This window comes from Alligator mississippiensis, chromosome 1, assembly GCF_030867095.1.
Source record: "Alligator mississippiensis isolate rAllMis1 chromosome 1, rAllMis1, whole genome shotgun sequence".
In the NCBI taxonomy this organism is placed as follows: Eukaryota; Metazoa; Chordata; order Crocodylia; family Alligatoridae; genus Alligator; species Alligator mississippiensis.
The window spans coordinates 433,338,825-433,359,300 of NC_081824.1; the positions used below are offsets into that span (position 1 = coordinate 433,338,825).

General features: G+C 41.8%; 1 protein-coding gene across 3 annotated transcripts; it reads left to right on the forward strand.

Annotated features, from left to right (window-relative positions):
- The first annotated feature begins 5 nt into the window (after positions 1–5).
- On the forward strand, positions 6–18,879 carry SKA3 (spindle and kinetochore associated complex subunit 3). 3 transcript variants are annotated; one of them, XM_006276589.4, is made up of 9 exons: positions 6–209; positions 1,303–1,367; positions 4,976–5,141; positions 7,859–8,285; positions 12,952–13,052; positions 13,876–14,060; positions 14,307–14,519; positions 15,825–15,943; positions 18,186–18,879. In XM_006276589.4, the coding sequence occupies exons 1-9, from the start codon at positions 107–109 to the stop codon at positions 18,190–18,192; spliced, it is 1,386 nt and encodes a 461-aa protein (XP_006276651.2). In that variant the 5' UTR covers positions 6–106; the 3' UTR covers positions 18,193–18,879. The 3 variants fall into 3 exon arrangements, with proteins under 3 accessions (XP_006276651.2, XP_014456163.1, XP_019337509.1); XM_014600677.3 differs by having other exon boundaries at positions 14,310–14,519; XM_019481964.2 differs by lacking the exon at positions 6–209 and adding an exon at positions 336–422.
- The last annotated feature ends 1,597 nt before the right edge of the window (positions 18,880–20,476 follow it).

A 20,476-nucleotide genomic window follows, 5' to 3' on the forward strand; every position in this document is an offset into this window, starting at 1 on the left:
GCGGGGCCTCGCGGCGGCCAATGAAACGCGTCCTCGCGGAGATTCGAAACTGCGGCGACAGCGGCGCTCCTGCCTTCTCAACCGCCAGTCGGGCTCCGTCGCTGTCATGAGCGTGTCCGGGAGCTTCTTCAGCGGTCTGCGCCAGCTGGCGGTCACGCTGGAGCGGGAGACGCGGCAGCTGGAGCGGGCGTTGAACCGGGAGGAGCGCGGTGAGGCCCGGCCGCGGGCGGGCAGGGTAGGAGGGGGCTCCTGGGAGCTCAAGGGCCGCGAGCAGCCTGCGTGTGTGGGGCACGTGGCGGGGCAAGGAGCGGAAAGCGGAGCAAGGGAAAAGGAGTGGCTCTGGGGGGAGGGGGCAGGGCTGACTTGTGGCAACCCCGCCAAAAAGGTTGGCTCTCCACTGAGCCGGCGAATGCTCGCACCAGGTGAGTGGGAATGTCGTATTTGAAATGCAGCGTATTTTCATCCGTGCTGATTGATGGCACTGAGAAGCTTTGAGCCAGGGGTCTGGTGGGGATTTGTTTTTAGCGTCTAAATTGTTGTTAGAGCGTTGTGGCTTTGTACATCATTCAGTAGTAGCCTCTCGTGCCGTTGTCTCTGAGGTCTAAGGGCAGTCGGTTGTCCTCACCTTCTCCGTTTCCTCAGAAGACCGTTAGTAGGATCCAGGCTGCCGCGTGCTGTTTGTCTCCCTGCATTCTTCACTTCCTCTATAGCCTGCCTGCACGTTTGTTTCCAGAGTCTTCGTTTATCAACTTTTTGCTCTGTATGTCAGTGTCTTGGTTTGTAGTAGCTGTTCCCTCTTATTTCACTTATGCACATTAACCCTATTTCCAATATAATGTTCACGGACTGATTTTGAAGACACTAGCCTTGGTCTGCCTACAAAAGTAGTCAGTTAAGTTGGTGCTTATGTCCTGTTGTCTGCAGGTGAACAGACACAAAAACAATCTAAACACCTTTTCAATATCTGAACTGAAAATTTGCTCCACGTTTCAAGGGACGTTTCTGGAGATGTAGTCTGTCACTTGTATTACCAATATTTGGATTAGTAACAGTGGACTCAATCTGATCCCAGTCGGCTTCTGTCATCTTTGCTTTTTACACTGATTTTGCTGAAGTCTTGTGGTGTATGCTGGATTTGATGTATGATTTCATGCTTGATGCTCTTTTTTGTTTTTACGTATTGGCTTTAATAGAAGCCTACTGACATAGTAGAAATAATTGAGATTACAGATATTGTGATGAAAAGATGCTGATCCTTCTGTATTTCTTCCAAACTTGTTTTTGTTAACATGCACAATGAAGACTATGAAGATGAACCTCCAATGAGAGTGTTACATGATCTGCATTGTGAAGTCAGAACTTTAAAGGTAATGTGTGACTCATCTCATTCACCAAATTATGCTGTTGTTTATCTTTTTACTTTCCCAGTTTGTCAGTTATACAATTAAACATTTCAGCAGTTTTTCTTCATGAGGGTCATTTGAATCTGACTTTATTATTGGGACCTGTAGACAAAATGGTTTCCAAAGTCAATACACACTTCTTATAAAGTCAGTGTCAGCCACTTGAGTGCCTTGTGCCAGTTGGTGCACATGAGAGGAATCCGATTTCAACTTCAGCCTTCCAGGGAGTGGTTTAAAATAAAGACATCACACCAAAAATACTTTCCTGTCATCTTGGTATATGGATATTTTGTTGACTGTGTGTTGAAGTAGTAAGTATGTAGACTAACATATATATATTAAAAAAATCTTACGGGAGTAGGCTGTAGTATGGAAGTTTCTGAGAGAGCATTATTCCAAGTAAATATATTTTATCATATTTTACAGTGAACTACATAAAACTTTTCCATATTTTAAATTTGTATTTATACTTACCAATGTTTAAGGGTCTGCTCTAAAGAGTTATTGGGGCTTGTACTTTTAAAGAGTTTGGAACCTAAATCTGTTAAATTGGTCTGGCCCTGAGTTTTGAGCTTTTGCTTTTTTCCTCATGCATGCAGTGGAAGCAGGAAGATACCATTAGTCTGTAAAAATTCCTAATGTTCCCTTTTGTTTATTAGTGTCACCACTCCAAATTGCACTCCCTTAACCACAATCCATGAGGTGCCTGTGATTCTCCACTGTTCTGGCTGGAATGTGCTAAAGGGCAGAATGCAGTCCTGGAGCCTTATGTGAAGTACTTCATATAATCTGCCCTGTGAGCAATGATATGGACCGACTGCCTGCCTTTCTCAACCCATGTTGAGCCATACACCCCTTAAATCAAGTGCTCCCAATGCTATTAGTTGTGGATGATAGTGGTAGAAGGATGCTGCATTGGAAGTGGATAGTTTAGTAAAGGTAATGGAAGGCTGGCATGCCTAGAAGGACAGTGTTCCGGTTGTACATAGTTCACAGTTTATGGCGGTTGCATTTAGGTTAGGCTGGAGATGTAGGCCTTCATTTGTACAGGTTTTCATGTCTGCTACTGCAGATTTTTGGGAATCTGCAGCACTAAAAATCCTAGTGGGAGAGAGGAGGAGAAGGGAGCATACAGACATTTCAGCCTGTAGCTGCCCCCTCTCTCCTGCTCCCCGTGTGTTCACCAACTGGAATGACCCAAGGCAGGGGAGCAGCTGACGGAGACCAGGGAGGAGTTGAGTGGCTGGTGTTCCCCCTGCATCCCTTGGACCAGATTCAGCCTAATATGGGGAACACTAAGGGAACCTTTCCCTGCTGTTTTCCTGCACATTCCTCAGACTGGGATCAACCCAGTTTGGGAAATGTGCAGAGAGCATTTTCCTCACTGCTCCCCTGTCTTCCCTAGACTGGGGTCAGCCTAATCTGATAAAGGTATGGGGAGCTCCTCCATGCATTGAACTCTTCCCAGTCCCTGGGTGGAGCCAAATGAGGGAATTGTATTTATTATTTATTTCCTATATAAGTGAGTCTGCTGCAGGAGAGAGATCTTCCTGGTTAAAAGATTATCTTTCTCCTAGAATTGGCATGTTTCCTGAGGGGGGGAAAAACTTCACTAATGCACATATATGCCCAGTTCCTAGTGGGAGAGTAGCATTTTTCCCACTAGAAATGTAATGTCTGTCCTACCCATAGAGTGTGAGGGCCTTTTAGATGTTTGAAGTCTTTACTTACTTGCTTTTTGTGGCTTTGTCAAGTATGGTGCAAGAAGACTGCAATTGTTTGTCTTTGCAAAGAATAAGAGGGAACATGATGAAAATATGTATAATACAGGTTTTCTTTGCTTTATACTGTACATGCGTTCCTGGAAAATGGTGCATAACTTGAATTTGCATAAAGGGAACCTACTTTACAGTGTAGCAAATAGGGGTACATTCCAAGACCTTGACTGTACTGACTCCCAAACCCATTTCTACCACTTTTACAAGACAATTTTGGTACTCACCAACAGCAGACAGTGCACATAAGCACAGGGTGGTGCTTCTGCACGGTTCAAAATCTCCAGTTTTGTCTCCAGTGTTAGCGAACTTCTCTTGTGCTTCATTGATGGACCAGAGGGGTAGGAGATAAGCTAGTGGGATGCTTAGAAGCCATAATGGGGGTGGCAGTTACAGAAACATGCATCACAGACAATGAGCGAGGATCACAGATCCACACAGGAAACCATATTTGGATGCACATCACTTCCACAGAAACCAGCTGACTGCAGGCTTCCACCACACCAATTGCACAAGAGTGAATTTACCTTGCAGATAACAAAAATTTGTTATAAAAATGATCTTCCCATAAGAGCGAATTCACACATGCAGAACCCACATAAAGCAAGGGAAACCTGTATAATTGTTTAAGCAGACATTGAGGAGCTTTTGTTCTCCCAACTTCAGCACAGTGACACAGGGAATAAATTTTAATGTATAAGTTGACAAATCCAAAATCGGTAAACCAATATTTTCACACAGTGTGCAGTTAGGCAGTTGCATTTGCTGCATTATGTCACTGAGACCAAACCAGTTTTAAAAGGGTTTGGACATTTGTGTGGGTAACAATTCTAAATAACTGTCAGAATTCAAAATGTGTAGTGGCATTAATGTTACACCTCTAGCTGTAGGTCACAACCCATTTTTTTTGTTGCTGTTAGGAAGAGGCCTAATGTGGGATTCATAGCTGCATAATGAGAGATGTTGTGTGTTCTCAAACATCTTGTGATATTTAGGCTATTGATGAACAACAGGTATTGTGTAGCATGGCAATTCCTCTTTTCAGAATTAGAAACTGTTTCTAAATACTAAAAAGAATAGCTGCACTGGTGACGAGTCCCCGTGGAATTGATTATTTTAATGTTGTTAAATTTCAATTGTATTGTCATATAACTAATTGTTAGTCATATACCTTTAATAGCTGTCACTTTTACTTATATGCTTACATTGCACCAGGTCTGCAACTCAGGATTGTGCTTCTCTACCCTATTGAGTGGTGTCCCATGGGTTTTTTTTCTTAAAACAAACATCAGTAATAATAAAAAATTGAGTCTGCCTACCAAATTTCAGCTGGTGACCATTGCTCAGAAGGGAAAAGATGTTTAGTAAAACTGATTAAAATTTTAGGGGTGTTTTTTGTTGTTTTTTTTTTACTATACACATCTTTATTTTGTGACTACTATTTTGAAAAAGGAAAGCCTTTCTTGAAGGTTAAGTGCTTTTACCCACTCGCTTAAATTTCATTATACTCCTTGCTGATCCATTAACAAAAGAAAGGAAAAGTTGCCTATGTTCTTGTGATGTATAAGTTAGATGTTTACTTTATATTAGGATAGGGCAGGACTCTGAAGTGCCACAGGTATTTATGAATAAAGCCATGTGTAGACACTTATACCAGAACAAGTGTTGCTTTAGTTTGTTTGTTTTTAAGATGAATCTACTTTGTTAGTCAGGACTGTATCTCACTGGATAACTCTATGTACACACAAGGCCTTAGTGGTATATAAAAACCTGTCTATACTTTTTTTCTTTTCAAAGGGGGATGTTAGAGCTACCCTTGACAAGAGTTGCTGTAAAAGAGAAGAAATGTATGACTTCATAAAGGCCAGCAAAGTGCTGATGCAAAGAAATGCATCTGATCTTGGAAAAATAAGAGAACTCTTCCAGAAATATGGTTATAAACCACTTGTCAGGGATAACTCAGGTAATGCTTCTTGAAAAGAAACATTTGAGGGAATGTGATTTGCTGAAGCTTCTTGCATTTTATGTATCTATATTAAAGAACAGGTCAGATGTAGTATGAACTAGCTATAAAATGTAATGGGAGCTTAAGCTAGTTTTTATTTCTGTGAATTCCTATCCCTTCACCTGTTTATAAATCCCTGAAAGAGTATGTAACCTAATTGGGTTGTGTGAACACATTAGACATGTATCACAATAATAAGCATAACATTGCAGCCCTTGATCTTTTGTTTGTTTGTGTGTACCACAGTAATAGTTTTACAGTAGTATTCAAAGGGTCTTCTGCTGCTCGCTCTAAACCCAGACAAAAAACCCAGCAGTTCTAGAGTTAGATTAGCTTATGTTTTGTTTGGGTTTTTCTTAAACTCATTATCTTTTTCCAATATTGAGTGCTTTAATGGTCATTTAACAGCAAAGTTCTTAAAACATCTTAGTTAACACATTTTTGGACTCAACTCTTAGCCAAATTTAGGCTTTGCGTAGGCAAGAAGTAGCACTCGTTCACCTTAAGCTTGCTCAGATCCTTGTGAAAATTTCAGTTGGAGTATTCTTTTCAATTTAGCTTAAAATGATTCCCTGATCTAAGGCTCTAAACTATACCAAAACAAGAGCATGAGTGCTCAAATAAGTCAGTGACAAAAAAAGAGTGGTCCATGGTAACTGCCTGTGTTCACGCTCTTATTCCAGGGTCGGAGTATTAATCTAAAACCAATTTACAGTAACTTACTGCTTTCTTGGAGGATTAAGCTACCAGAGGTTAAGGGCAAGCACTTAGATAGTTATGGTGGACCATCCTTTGCCTCAAGGTAACTCGTTCGTGAGTGTCTGCTGTAAATATTTATGCAGTGTCTAACAAAACTGGTTTGAAATTATATAATTGGTTAAGAAACAGGAAATCTTGTGAGGGATATCACTTTTCTTGAACCACCTACATGGTTGAGAAACATAGGCAAGTTTTCAGGTATCACACTACTGTTCCTTGGGCTGCTGGAAGAGAAGCAGACACAGCAGAACCAGGTAGCAGATGGAGCCAGGATTTATGTGTAAAACCCCATATGTAAACAAAACATAAGAGATTATCTAGCAGGCAGAAGAGATGCAGTAAAAACATGCTAATGGAAGAACAATATCATTCAAGGGGATTGTTAACACCTGTGAAATGCGGAGGTTAGCAAATGGAGTGTGCAGTCACTGTCTGTGTTAAATCATTGTCACTTAGCATCCACTTAGATAATGAATTTGTTCCCATGATTGTTTTCTGATGTAGTTTATATATGATTTGTACACGTATACCTTTACGTGGTGAGGGTAGCTTTCAAGGGAGTCCTACTGGCATTAACCTTCTCTTTAACCCAGAAAAAGGGGAGAGTTTATTCCCAGAACTGGAAAGAAGTTTTGTTTCCGACGTGCATTTTATATAGCTGTTAATTGGAGGTGCACCAATACATCGGTCCTGTATTGGATCAGCACTGATATAAGGAAAATTGACAGTCAGCAATCTGCTTTTTTGGCTTACGTGGCTGATTAATGTCCCCGATAAATGCCCTATGCATGCACGCAGCTGCAGCACAACACGCAGGTGGCCAGGAGCACAGCCCGGCAGCGTGGAAAGCAGCCAGGTCAGGCTGGTAAGTCTGTGAGGGAAGGGGCATGAGGGGAGCAGATCAAGGTCCCCACAGTGAGGGTGGGGGCAGGGGTAGGCGCTGCACAGACAGGGCGGGGCACGGGACAGCTGCAAGCGGCTGGGGCAGGGGGTGGCTTCCACCGCTGCACGTAGCCTAGGAGGGCAGGGCGGGGCATATGCCCCCAGATCTGCATACAGGACAAGGGGGGGGCTCTTCACAGTAGGGGGCTGGGCCAGGCTATGCTCAGGGCGGGCGGTGACAGCACTGGGCAAAGGACTGCAGCCACCCCAAAATTATAGCCCCCCTCCTCCCAGTGCCGCTGCCACCTGCCCTGAGTGTAGCCTGCCCTCACCCTACATGCAGATCTGGGGGCACATGCCCCCTGTGCCCTCCCTGGGTGTGTACAGTGGTGAGAGCTGCCACCTCCCTGCACCTCCCAGACTAGCTGCCTGCCCCCGCTCTACTCAATCCTCACTGCAGAGGCCTCAATCTGCCCACGCCCCTTCCTTCAAACACAACAGGCTTACCAGCCCAATACTGCTCTCCAAACTTATCGGCCGCATGTCAGCAATTGGATCGGTATCAGCCAATATGGTTCATTAAAAATCGGCCATCAATATTGGCACAAAAAAATCTCTATCAGTGCGCCCTTGAGTAATAAGTAAATATTTTGCTTTTATAAGAACTACTTTTTATTTAACAACAAATAAGGCTTTCTGCTACTACTTAGCCTTACATTTTTCATGCAAATTCGTTTGCTTATTAGCTTTCAGATCTTATTCCCCATATACGTATTTCAATAAAGAAATTATTTTTGGGGTTCCTTTTTAACAAGGTTTCAGTTTTTTACAAACAATGCTTGTGTATATGGGCCTATGCACTAGCAAATCTGATTCCAGGTTCAGCATTATAAGGAGTAAGATGAAGGGGCCAGTCTTTCATACTGTACTCGGCAGTGGATTTGGAAAACAGTCTTAACTGTTTTCAGTCTCGGACAGTTTTTAGATGATACACTGACTTTTTTTTCACATCTTCTGTCTATATTACAAAACAGTGAAGGAGGAAGACAAGGAAGTTAACCATGAATCCAAGGTATCTGATCAGAATAATTCTGATCAAGAAGAGAACAAGCCTGGCATTCCTGCCTGCATTGAAAAACCACCTGCACCTCAGGATCCTCTACGTAGCCCACATCTGTCAGATTTTGGTCTTTCACAGTATGCTTTCTCCAGAACGTGGAATGCAATGAACATACAACCCCAGACAAATATGCATAAAGGAGATTCAAGAAATAATACAACTCTGGCCCCAGAACAGATGCCTTATATGCCACCCATAACACCCAAGTGTACATTAAAGATGGATGATTGTGAGCATTTAACTCCAAAGCTTGAACATTTTGGCATTAGTGAACATACCATGTGTTTGAATGAAGACTATACAATGACACTTATTAATAAATCTCTTCAGGCAAACAAAATGTAAGTAGATGAGTTTTTTTTTATTTGAGGGTTTTTTCTCTTCTTGTATTATCTGTTTCTTCTGTGGTGATATTTGTTCCCCACCAACAAAGGTTTTGGTGGCAGGTGACCTGATCTTCCGTCTTTACTTTTCTCTTTGCAATTTCCTGCTTTTAATATCCAGCTCTGCATGCATGTATAGATAGGGTAGATCAGTTGCTTGTTCCTACAGATATTGTGCCACTAGAGAACTTTTTCCCCAGCTTAAATCAGTTTAACGTAGCACAGAGACAGGCACAGTGTGTATATCGTGAGTCTCAGAACTGGGCTCCAATGTCAGTAAACATTGTCTTTTTTACAGTGATTATTAAAGCACTACTTTTTAAGGCTATTTTAATGACTAGAGAAAAGATGTCTCTAAGTTACAGATTGGTGCACAATAAGGTTGATTTTTTTTTTATTTTTTTCTTTTTTAAGTTAGCACTTCCTTTAAAAGTAATCATTAGCTGTAATGTTGACACTGCTTTGGGGATAAATTCTAGTTGCCAAAAAATGATATAAATGCTTATATGATGAAAAAAGTTTGCAAAATTAATTCTCTGTAATATTTACAACAGACATTGGAGTATTGAGAATTCGGACTGATTTCAGGGCCTGACTTTCAAAAATGGATGCAACCAGGCCTGAAAATTAGGCACTTGCTGTTCAGAATTGAATGAAATGGATAAAGTAAACAGCATAACTGATTTTTAAAGCAATTAACTTCCTATTATTTGATTGTAGTAGGTAAGGTTATTAATAGAAGTTACAATATTATTATTACTACAATAACAAAAAAAAATCCCATTAGCAGGCTTCCAAACTTTTTATCAACAAAACTAACTCACAGTTGTATAGAGACCTAAATTAATTGTAACTCATGCTAACCACACCAACACTGTGTAAATCATCAAAGGCTAAACTTTGAGGATTAGGAGCATCCTGCTTTTTGTGGTGGAAGGGGAGGGGAGAGGTAGTTGAAGTTAAGAGACCTAAAGGGATGTTTGACTTCAGTCAGCTCCTTGCTTCCTGTAGTCTGTGAACTGTAGTTTGTTAGTGTTGCTAGACTGAATAGTCCATCATGACTTCTTTTTTTTTTTTATAAATATGTAATGCATATATTTTAGCTATTCTACATCAAGGCAGAATGAATCAAAACCACTCATTTTTGTGACTTGAGTGAACATCAGGAAACCTTAATTTTAAGTGATTGATTTTAATCTACTTTTCCTTTTTGAACTTCTTTTCCCAAGGAAAGAATTGGTCTAATCAGTTGATGTGACCACTAAAACATGTAGGTTTGCAACTAAATACAGCCTTTACTCTATTTAGAATACTACTTTGAGCCAGATCCAATGCCTACTACGGTGCTAAATTTTATGTGCTTAGTTCCTCGGTGAAATCTAAAAATAGGAGTTAATCATGTAGGATCCCTATACGGTCCATTGGAAAAGCTGAGTGCCTCAAAGAGTCGTTTAGAACTAGTCAGTAAGAACCTGCAGGCATGGAATTATGTCTGAACTCCCACCACTTCTTGGAGCTGCGGGTGTCAAGACTACAGGAGCAACAGCTCTATCTGCTTAGAAACCTACCCCAAGAGGATTCAGCCTACTAATGTTCTTATGAGGAACTGAATACAGCTGGCAGTGGTGCCTACCTTTATAATAAGCTATATTTTATTTCCCAGTGGTTATAGCATTTGCATAGGCCCCCCCTCATCTGAGAGAGGAGGGTGGGTTCAAATCCACATTTTCAACCTCTGGATAATGCTGGCATTGCCAGGCTGTAGTATAGATTGGTTTAGGGTACACTTCTGTTTCTGCAGCGAGTCAGTTTTAAAGGATGTAAATTAATGAGGCTAGAAGGAAAATAAGCAAGGAGGAGTCTGACTGTGTAGCCTAGTGATCAGGGCACTTCCCTAGGACAGGATCCTGGGTTTCAGTCCCTGTATTATCTATTCCTTTTACATAAACCAGTCCAAGGTTAAACCATAGAAATAATCCTGAGGTAAGGGACTGGAGTAGATGGGATTCTCTCCCTCCCCCCCCCCCCCCCCCCCCAATTGAAAAGGTCATCTTTAAAGATGCACAGAAGCAGAATTATCTTAATTATTTTTCATTAAGCTATCTTTAAATGTGCCTGATTTCTTAGGTAAAAAGTGAATTATCAGCATTTGTATTTAAAACTGACACAAACAGATATCTGTCAGATCACACAGGCTATTTCTAATTCTCCTAAGCCAAACTTTTTAAAGTATTGAGGGGTCTGAAGATGAATATAAGTGCTTGTGAAATTTTACAACAGTGTCCAAAGTAGGTTAGATGCCTGACTCACTCAATAAATGTTAGACCTCCTCATGCACATTCATTTAAAGGCGCAATGGGATTCGATTCAAATAACACCATTGCTACTTGCTGGTGCAGGGGAAGCCCAGGATTATGCCCTAGCAATTTGAAAGGTCTGGCTAGGACCAACAGTCAACTGACTGTGGTTCTGTGTGCTGGAGTCAACGTCAGAGACTTGAATTGCAGTCTGGGGTCAGAGGTGACAATCAGCTGATTGTCAGCCCTGGCTGGGAAAGTCCCAGGTCCAGCTCAAAACTGGGATTGTCAGGGTTGGACTGACAGTCAGCTGATTATCCAAACCCCATGCCCAGCAGCTCTGGCCAGGCTGCCAGGAACAGGAAATCAGAGACATTTTGCTGGAGGAAGGTGGGATCCTTGGATCTTCCATGCCCAAGCAGCCCAGCAAGAGCTGCTGTACAAAGGGTTTTAAATTCCCAACAAGAAAACCTCCTCAGCACCTAGGGTGTCACAGGGTCTGTCAAACCTCTCTCACCATCTGAGGCTGAACATCTGGGGAATTTTAAAAAGCACAGCTGCAGTCCAGCTGCAAGCATGTATTGTTGGGTGTTTGGTTTTCTTTTGGGAGGGGTGTATTTTAAAGCTCTGTTGGTCAGGACATGGGGAGCTGGGCCTTCCAGGCTCTCCAGCTGCCTGTGCCCTGCCCTATTAAGTGGCAGCTCCAGCTGTATAGCTGCTCCCTGATGTCAGGCTCATGGCACCCCCACCTGCTCTCTGCCTCCAGGGATTGAAGAGGGGTGCTGGGTCCAGAACCCAATGTTGTCCCCAGCCTGATCACACTGATCAGGTAAGGGACAACTGTGGCCCAGACTCTGGGGCTGCCCCATAGTGGATCCCTTTGCTCAGCTGGGCATCAGGAGTTGTCATGGATCAGCCCTGATATGCCACATGTTCAATTTAAGGTGTGATGCACACAAGCTATGAAGATGTTACACTTTGTTTGAGGAATATGTTTGTGGCTTGCTTGCTGTACTATCACACCATAAATTGGCATTGGCATTAGCATGTAGAAGGATTACTATTTATGCTGCAGTTAACTCTTTAATCACATCTTAAATGTAACATGTCAGGGCCTAAGTCTCCTTACCTGCTTTAGCTGCTTCTGAAAACGTGACTAGCATGTACCTGTGTCTTTAGATGCCTTTATTTCTGTTTGAAAATCTGTCTCAGTGTCTTTCAAGTTTATTAGATCTCGTTCTTTTTTTTTTTCCTGTTTTTTATCCATTTATTAAAGAAAGGTAATTAAGGTAAAAAGCTTTTTATTTTTCCTGAACAGCATAAATTACATGTGCTTATGTTTAGGGATGTGGTAAATACTAACATTTGTTCCGCTGACAATACTATATTTACTCATTGCAATATGTGATTGTTTTAACCTTGGAATAAAGGGAGAAATGTTTGGGTTTTTTTATTTCTAAATATATTATTCAATTTGAAATCATGACAACTTTACATTAGAGCCTAATCCATTGAGGCTGCTTACAGACTTGGTGGGGAGGGGGAGAGGGGAAAACAAAACAGCGCTTTACTTTCAACTTGGCATTCCCCTGTGCTGAGCACAGTGCTTGCCCAGAGGAGGCATCACATCAGTTTGACCCAGCTCACCCAGCATCTGAATAGCTCGTGCTTCAGTGGGGCTTTTTGGCACTTTTATCTAATAGTTGATTGAATCAGCTATTAGATAAAAACACCAAAAAGAAGTACACAAGCTATCTAGATGCTGGCGTGATGGGTCAAACTGAAGTTCTTCCTCTTCCTGTAAAGTGCTTTTTTCCTGGTTGGGGGGTGGTGTTCCCCATCTGTCAGTCCCCTAAAAGTACATGAGTTAGTGCTACATCAATGGATCCTCAGATTTTAACAACCTATAGCAGGGGTGTTGAAAATAGGCCGGTAGGCTGGATGTGGCTCATAGAGCTGTATCATCTGTCCCACAGGGCTTCTGGAGGAGTTGGGAATTTGAGGTAGAATGAGCACAGCCAGCTGCTGAATTCTGAGTAACAGCGGCTGGTTGGATGCTTTTAGGTGGCATTGGGGTTAGTGACAGGTGTGTTAATTCCTGCAGCTCCCTGAGTTGACAAACACTTTACCCAGACACTGAAGGTGGGTTTGAATCTGGCATGCGAGGCTTCCCACGGTTTATATGGTACTTTGCAAAATTATCGTGATTAAATATTCTGGGTACTATGGCTATATAAATGTTAACGGTATTCTTTCAATCATGAAACCTCAGCATGATTTCTTAATGTTACTTTTTAGCTATAACTTTTTCTTTTGGGAATTTTTAGGATACCTAAGTATAACAATAATGAAGTTATTGCAGTAACATCAAGATCCAACAAATTTATGGTTAGTCCTGGGCCAACAGTGAAAATGCCTACTAAGAATGGTGAGTTCCAGGCATTCTAAATGGATAGTGGTAACTTTTTAATTCTGAAGTGAATTAACTACACTGACATTTCATGTCCAGTATTACTTATATACTAAATGTGCAGAAAATTATTCCCAAAGGATACAAAATTAGGAGGGTTTGGTGTGAAGTATCTGAACTTACAGGAGCTTGTTTGCTTTTTCTGTTTGCCTATCCAACCAGCATCTTCTAAGGTTCCAAAAATAGAATCACTGTGACTCGTTTGCTTTCCGTAAAGGTACTGTGTCCCCTTAATTTTGGTCTTTCAGAACCCTGTTTACAATTTAAAGAAGCAAGAATGAAGCCACTGTAAAAACTAGTTGACCAGGCATTATCACTTGAGTTTTTCAGGAGTAGATGTACAGTATCTTAAAAGGGAAAACAGAGACTTTGTGTTAATTTGTACTAAGATCTTTATGCTTTATGCATTTTCATTTGCAAGTGTTTAGAGTCCAGAAGAACTTAAGCACCATTTAAGCAAGTACTTTTCTTAAAAAATAGGATTTATTCTCATTTTTAAGCAAGAAATTAGTTCTTGAAAGGAAATATTGGATGGGTTTGGACATAGAACTTGTAGGTGTATCCAGTAGATGGAATAAGGCTTTTATTGTTAGATGTCCTAGTAATGTGATTATTTCTTTAGTGATAAAATGTCATGATGTCGGCATTTGATGATGTTATTCTAGGACATGTGAATAAACAGAAACTGTTTCTCAATTTGTAATACTGCAGAATGAAACTGAATGATGATAGAAGTTCTATTTATCCAAGCATGTGAAATTATTACTCGTACCTATTTCAGCTCTTGATTATATGGCTTCTCCCTTGATGCCTACGTTCTGCACTCCTGGTTTGAAAATTCCTTCCAAAAGAGATGCTATCGCTTTATCAAAATCCCCGGATAGTAAAGAATCAGTTACTTCTAATGATTCGTTAGTACCAACACATCCCGACTTTCAAACTTTCTGGCTAAAAACAGAAACTAAAGTAAGTATTAAATAACGTTTTACTAATAATATTTAAGATAATGTGCATGATAATATATACTAACATAACTTTTTAAATGAGTCAGTAATGAGATTCCCTTCCCACGCTGCTTCTATAGGCAGGTATATCATTGTAGAATTTAACTTCTGAACAGCAATTTTTAAGAATACTATTAATCACCTCCTATAACTGCTAGACTAACTTAAGCCATTTTATTATGTTTTAATCTTATTATCTTTTGTGCAGCAGTTAAAGCAAAGGAACAAGGCTGAGTCAGTGGGAGAGAATGGTATGACAAATATACCACCCACAGAAAATTGTGTTCCTTCTAATTTAAGCTCAGACGAGCATCTTGAACATCTTGGAGAACCCTCACCTCCAAAAATATCAATCTATGAAAGTCTTCCTAACACTCCTCCACCTCCAGAAATAACAAAGATACCAGAAGACATTTTACAGGTTGGGGTTTGTTTGTTTTTTTATTTTATTTTATTTTATGTGCATCTGTGCACGACTTTCAAATTTGCAGGGCATGGTGGTGGCAGAATAACAAGCATTTTCTACTGCATTAGAGCTGTGAGTTCAAGCCCCACTCCAGACTCATGTCATAGGCTACCTCAATCAACCAGTCAATAAGTGGTTATTGCAGGGGTGGATCCAGCCTGCGAAGGGATTTTGTGTGGTCCACAGAGGGTCCCTCAGCCCTGCTCTGCCCAGACACAGAAGGGCAGCCCAAGCCATGGCACATGGATCAGTCCTTCTGGCTCTGGTCACACAGCATGGCTGAGGCAGCGTGACAGCCAGACTTGCTTCCCAGCATTCTCAGCAGTGATGGCTTCTTCCAGCTGCCACCGCTATTGGTCCCAGCTCCACTACCTGGGCACCCTAGCCCATCTGCCCCACACCCACTTCTAGGGGCAGGACCCACAGGAGCAGGGCACACAGGCAAGGAGCAGCACCTGGGAGCAAGACGGGTGGGCAGGGCTGAGATAGCAGGGCAGTCATAGTGTGGGGCCAGGGCCCAGGACAGAGCTGGGCAATCTGGTGCCTGCACTCCACAGAACTGGTGCCTGTTGCAGGGGCATGCAAGGAGCAGATTACAGCTCTGCCCCGGACCCGGGTTCTACACTGTCACCACACTGCGATTCCCCACCTCTGCCCACCCATCCTGCCCCTGGGTGCTGTGCTTTACCTTCCCACAGCCCCATCCCATCCCCCCAGCTGAGTGTGCCCTGCCTGCACAGGTCTCTGCCAGTCTCTCTGGAGACCCTGAGATCACAGGGTGGTGACAGAACAAGGCCAGGGCACAGCCATGATCCACTCCTTATATGCCCTTGCCAGTGGATCTGGTGCCCATCTTGGAGACATGTGGGGAGCGGTTGCGGCTCTACCTTGGACCCCAGTCTGTGCTGTCATGGGCCCATGATTTCAGCCCCACCTGCCTTTTCGGCTCCCAGATGCTGTTTCCTGCCCACCTGCAGCTCCATCTGAGCTGCCCTGGTGAGCGCAGAGCAGAGCCACTTAGAGTTTTGGTGAGCTGTTGTGGTTGTAGAAACCACTGTTCCTTTACCTTATGCATTTGATGGGTTCTTGGACTTGGGGAGGACCTTTGAGCCTTTTTATAGCAATTCTCTTATTTGAAAAAAGTGTTTTTTCATCATGCTTCACTCTTCATAAATATTTTGCTGGTCAAAATGAGTCTAACTCTGATCAAGGACTCAAAGCATGATGATAATCTTTAATCCCCCTCCTGCTTTATTTTAGATATTATCAAAGTATAATCCAAAGATAAACGCACCTACAGCCAAAAAAATGGAGACCAAACCAGGAATTACTACAAGATTTGGAAGTAATACCAAAGGTTGTTGCAACAAAGAGAATAAGTAAGAATTAATTCCTCAGATGTGCTGAAGAAATCAAATCTATTTAATGGGGGGTGGTATATTTGAAGGGATCCATTAATTCAGAAATTAATACAGTTGTTTTCAATACAAATACCAGACCTTGGCGGCCATGGCTGTACAGCTGCCACTGCCACAGAGCCCAGTGCAGCTGCATGCAGCCCCCCAGCTGCCTTTGCAGTCAGCCCCAGTTTTTGGGCAGCAGGCAAGCTGCAAACAGCTGCACTAGGCTCCAGAGCCCTGGCACTGGCTCCGCGCCAGTGATGACTGCACACATGCCTCAGGGCATAGAGCAAGGAAGGGCCTGGGGCAATGCAACCGCAGCCCCTCCCCTGCTGTGCACTCAGAGGTGCGTGTGCAACCTCCACCAGCAACAAGGGTCAGGCCCCTTGAAGCTTCCTTGCGCTCTGCCTTAGCACACCAAGTCAAGTTATGGGTCAGAATTGGGGTGTGTTTCGCACTGGCCAAAAACCATTGCTGACCCTGTTCTATACTAAGCCATGTGTGTACCTAATTTAAATCTGACAAACTAGTGAAATCAGTCTTTGATGTAAGTAGTAACGAGCCAAATTCCAATCAGTTACTTTGAATACGAAGGCTAAGAAAACGCAAACAAGTTACCTCGGATGTACCTCTGAGCACTTCCTTATATGGTACTTCATGCAAGGTGGTTTACCTCTTGCTGAGGGTGAGATTAGCTACCTCTAATTTCCCCTAGGTCAGAGCATGCCCACAGGCAGTTCCTGCAGAGTTCCTAGCACACTGTAAATTTATACCCTAGCTTGCTCTGTAGTAACTTATTGAAATTTTACCTTGCATGTTTTCCTATATGGACACTCTAGTTTATCTGGAACCCAAGTATATTTTAGGAATTCAAACAGATATTTTAAAAGAATCCAGATAAGTTCATTACTGAACTCTGTCTTAAACACAGATTAGCAGAGACATTTTTCATAATGCCTGAAACGTAATTAAATATTCAACACTCAGAGCATCTTGTATTACTTCATGATACCAAAGAGCAGCTGCAGAATAGTTATTATAATACTGGACTTGTTTACTGAGTTCATTTCTATCTATGTATTTAGGATGCTTTTTTGTATGCATTTTCTCTAATACATAGATGCTGTAATATGTAATAATGCAGATGATAATTATAGTTCATTTTGGAGCTGATTGTCTAAACTAATGTCAGTTTGAACAGTAGTATTGTGCAGTATTACTTGAATTTTGTTTCTGTTGGTTGAACCTGATATGTTTAAAAGACTGTTCAATATTACTTGGTTTCCAAAGATGCATCCTTCCTAAATGATGATATGCATGGAAATATAATTACCACTTCTTATTAGTGTAAGGAGAGAAGTAAATAGAAGTTGATAAACATCTGAGAAATATAGCCTTATGCCTTTTCTTAGTCGGGCAGGAACCTAAGGGTTGGTGCATGAACTTAGTAAATATAATGTTCTTTCTTGACCGAAATAGACAAAAAATAGAAATTAAATGTCAACCTTCTTTAGTCTCATTTATTTTTCTTCCGGGGCTCCTTCCCTTGTCCTTGAACAACAGCCCTGATGGCTTCCTCGGGTATTATGTTTGATATTGGGTCATGAAATCAAGGACTAGAAATGCCATGTGATTTTTTTTTTTTTTTTTTTTTGTGACCAACTGCACAGCCCAGTTAGATTCTGAATATTCAAAGCCTTGCAGCAAAACATTTTGTGAACCATCTGTAGGGTAAAAAAAGCGTGTACAAAGTCTCTTCAGAATTTAAAAACATTTTTAAAGAAAGAAAGCTTGAACCTTCTTAAACAAAAAGTTATTGGTGACCGTAGCGGGGTCTTGTTCAATTTATTTTATTATGACTGGGGCAGCCCTGCCCTACAGGACACGGCATCAATGATGAACAAGCAAACATACAATCAAACAAAGGGTTAACTCACAGCTAGACCAGGAGAGAGGACACTGTCTTCCATACCACCCTCTCTCTTTTTCCCCAGCTCCATTTAGTGGGAGCTTTTAACTTCCTCTGGGCCAGGCATTCATCCCTGTCAGCTGCTTCCCTCCCCCAGCAGGCAGGCTAACACTTTGGCCCGAGATATGCACCCGGTTACAATGATAAATAATTTGTGCTTCTATTAATATTTCATATAAACTAATACATTATATATTTATGTATTTTGATGCATGTTTTGATATTTACTTTTAATTTGTTATGTGTTTTTAGGTTTTGAGTGGAAAAACAACATGCTTGCAGAGTTGCCCAACATAACAGTATTCAAAAGGGGCCCTGTATTAGATGGAGAACAGTGAATAGATATTTTGGCTAATACACTTGGATCTACCTGCATAGTGGAATCAAATTGAGCTGTGACTTCTAAATTTGAAGCAAAGGATCTTCAATTTCTCATAGATCATCATTCACCTTAATCCCCCATGGTACTCTATTGAAGAAGAGGAGTGATGGTGAAATCTGTGGACTGTGTTCTGGGAACCATTGTATTTGAGCAAAACTGGCGTTTTAATTTAGCTGGCACTTTCTCCTGGCAAACAAAACCCTTTATAATATCTTATTTCCTTAACTGATAAGAATTCTCTTTATTGAAGATGCTATTGAAATATTAAACAAGTGGCCTCTTCAGGATGTATATGCAGGGGATATGATGGATATTTCCAACCAGATGTTTGAGGGGTGAGTTGAGAAATGTGTGTGGGGGTTTTGGTCCACATTCATAAATTATCTTGCTGAAACTCGCAAGAGTTCAAGAATGTGAAGGAAAGGAAAACTATAGAAAAGAGACTAGTACAAAGGAAAGAAGCCTCTTGTACAAAGGGTTTGAGGAGACCAATCTTGCTTGATTTTTTTTTTTTTTAACCGTTTGTACTAAATCTTTGCTTAAAATAAAACATTGTCAAAAATATCCATGTTTTTCTGTATTAATGACATTCTTCAAAGAGCTGGTGGATATAAGCCATGTGGAATTCTTCAACCACTGAGGACAAACAGGTTTTATTTTTTTTTTATAACAGGAAAGTCTTCTGATTGGAAAATTTTACCTCAACAATTTTGAAAGGGAAACACTGATGCATCTCTCTGTTGTAGTTTGGCAGATTTCTGCTGCAGTGTCTCCCTGCCAACAACAAGTAGATGATGCCCTACATCTACAGATTTTGGAGTTGGTCTGGTGGTGTTACCGAAAGGTCCAGAATAAAACCCAACTTTCAGCTTGGGTAGCAGACTGTCTGCTTCCTGTGGTGAAACAAGCTGATAGTTCAGATTTCCTGACTCTTGTTTTTATAAATGTCATTTCTATTTGTTTTTGCATAGTAGCAACATTAATAATCTTCTCATCCCCCTGAATTAAGTATTTGTATGCATAGCAGTTCCAACCAATTGATCTGCTTGGCCAACATCTCTCCAGGATTTCTCTCAAGCATGGCAAAGCTTCACAAACACTAAACTAAACTGGTGCTAATCGTTATGTTGATGCAGCATTTACAAGCTCTGTGGGCTGCGTCTAGATGTGCAGGGGCGTGTGCTTACAGCGGCACAAACATGCCATAGCACACGGGCCTGCAAGTGCACTTAGGTGAGGAACAAATTGTCCTGCTTCCAGCAAACTGCCCTTTCCACACTCCTCCAGCTGTGCTGGAGCAGCCAGGGCACAAATAAAATAGTAGAGGTGCCCTGGCCAGCAGCCAGACCATCTCCCTGGAGGACCAAGCCTCTTTGTTCTGGCACACACTACTGTAGCATGCCCTGTGCCACATTGTTTCTCTGCTTTTTTGCTACTGCAGAATCCCAGGCATGTGGTTTGTGATGCTGCAAAGAGGTTTGCAATGCCACAAACCTTGTGTGCCTGTATGTTTGGATGCAGCCACAGAAAGGAAATTTATATCCTCTGTGTTTGTAGTCAGTTTACCCTTGGGCTGCTCAGGCATGAAGCTTGGGATTAGACAAGCCACCATCAGCTTCAAGGAGAGCTGCACCCCTCAAATCGGGGAAATCCAACAGAAGCTAAGAATTCTAGGAGAAGAGACTTAAGGATGATGAGGAGGAGGAGGATCCTACCTGAACAGTTCTGAGTATAATCAGTTTGGGATGAGGACTCCAGCACTATCACATGACAAATAGGTACTGCCCAGGAAAGTTACTACTGGTAGGAAATGAACTGAGCTGAGTGTGCCTTCCAGAGTACAAAAAACAAGTGTGTCTGAGCCAGAAAAGACTTGACATACGTTTGCGTCTCAAGGGAGGCTCCAGGCAATCTAACAAAACACTAAACAGGATGGGATATAGCAGGCAGTAAAACAGTTCACACTCGAGGAGTGGCCATTGAAATGGCAATGTATCACAGAGTGACACCCTACTGAGTGAGGGATGAGCTACATGTGAAAGATAGGCTTTTGTTTGAAGGAGACTACATAATAATCCTCACAGATTTAGGAGGTGATGTGAAATAACATCATGCTTCCTGCTGGGTATAGAGATACCACTGAAATGAGCCAGAGAGAGCA

What these genes read in the sequence shown, in the direction of transcription:
- SKA3 (XM_006276589.4), top strand. Translation starts at nt 107, where the DNA reads ATGAGCGTGTCCGGGAGCTTCTTCAGCGGTCTGCGCCAGCTGGCGGTC. An exon ending in GTTGAACCGGGAGGAGCGCG is followed by an intron (nt 210 to 1,302) that starts GTGAGGCCCGGC and finishes TGCACAATGAAG; the next exon opens with ACTATGAAGATGAACCTCCA. An exon ending in GTGAAGTCAGAACTTTAAAG is followed by an intron (nt 1,368 to 4,975) that starts GTAATGTGTGAC and finishes TTCTTTTCAAAG; the next exon opens with GGGGATGTTAGAGCTACCCT.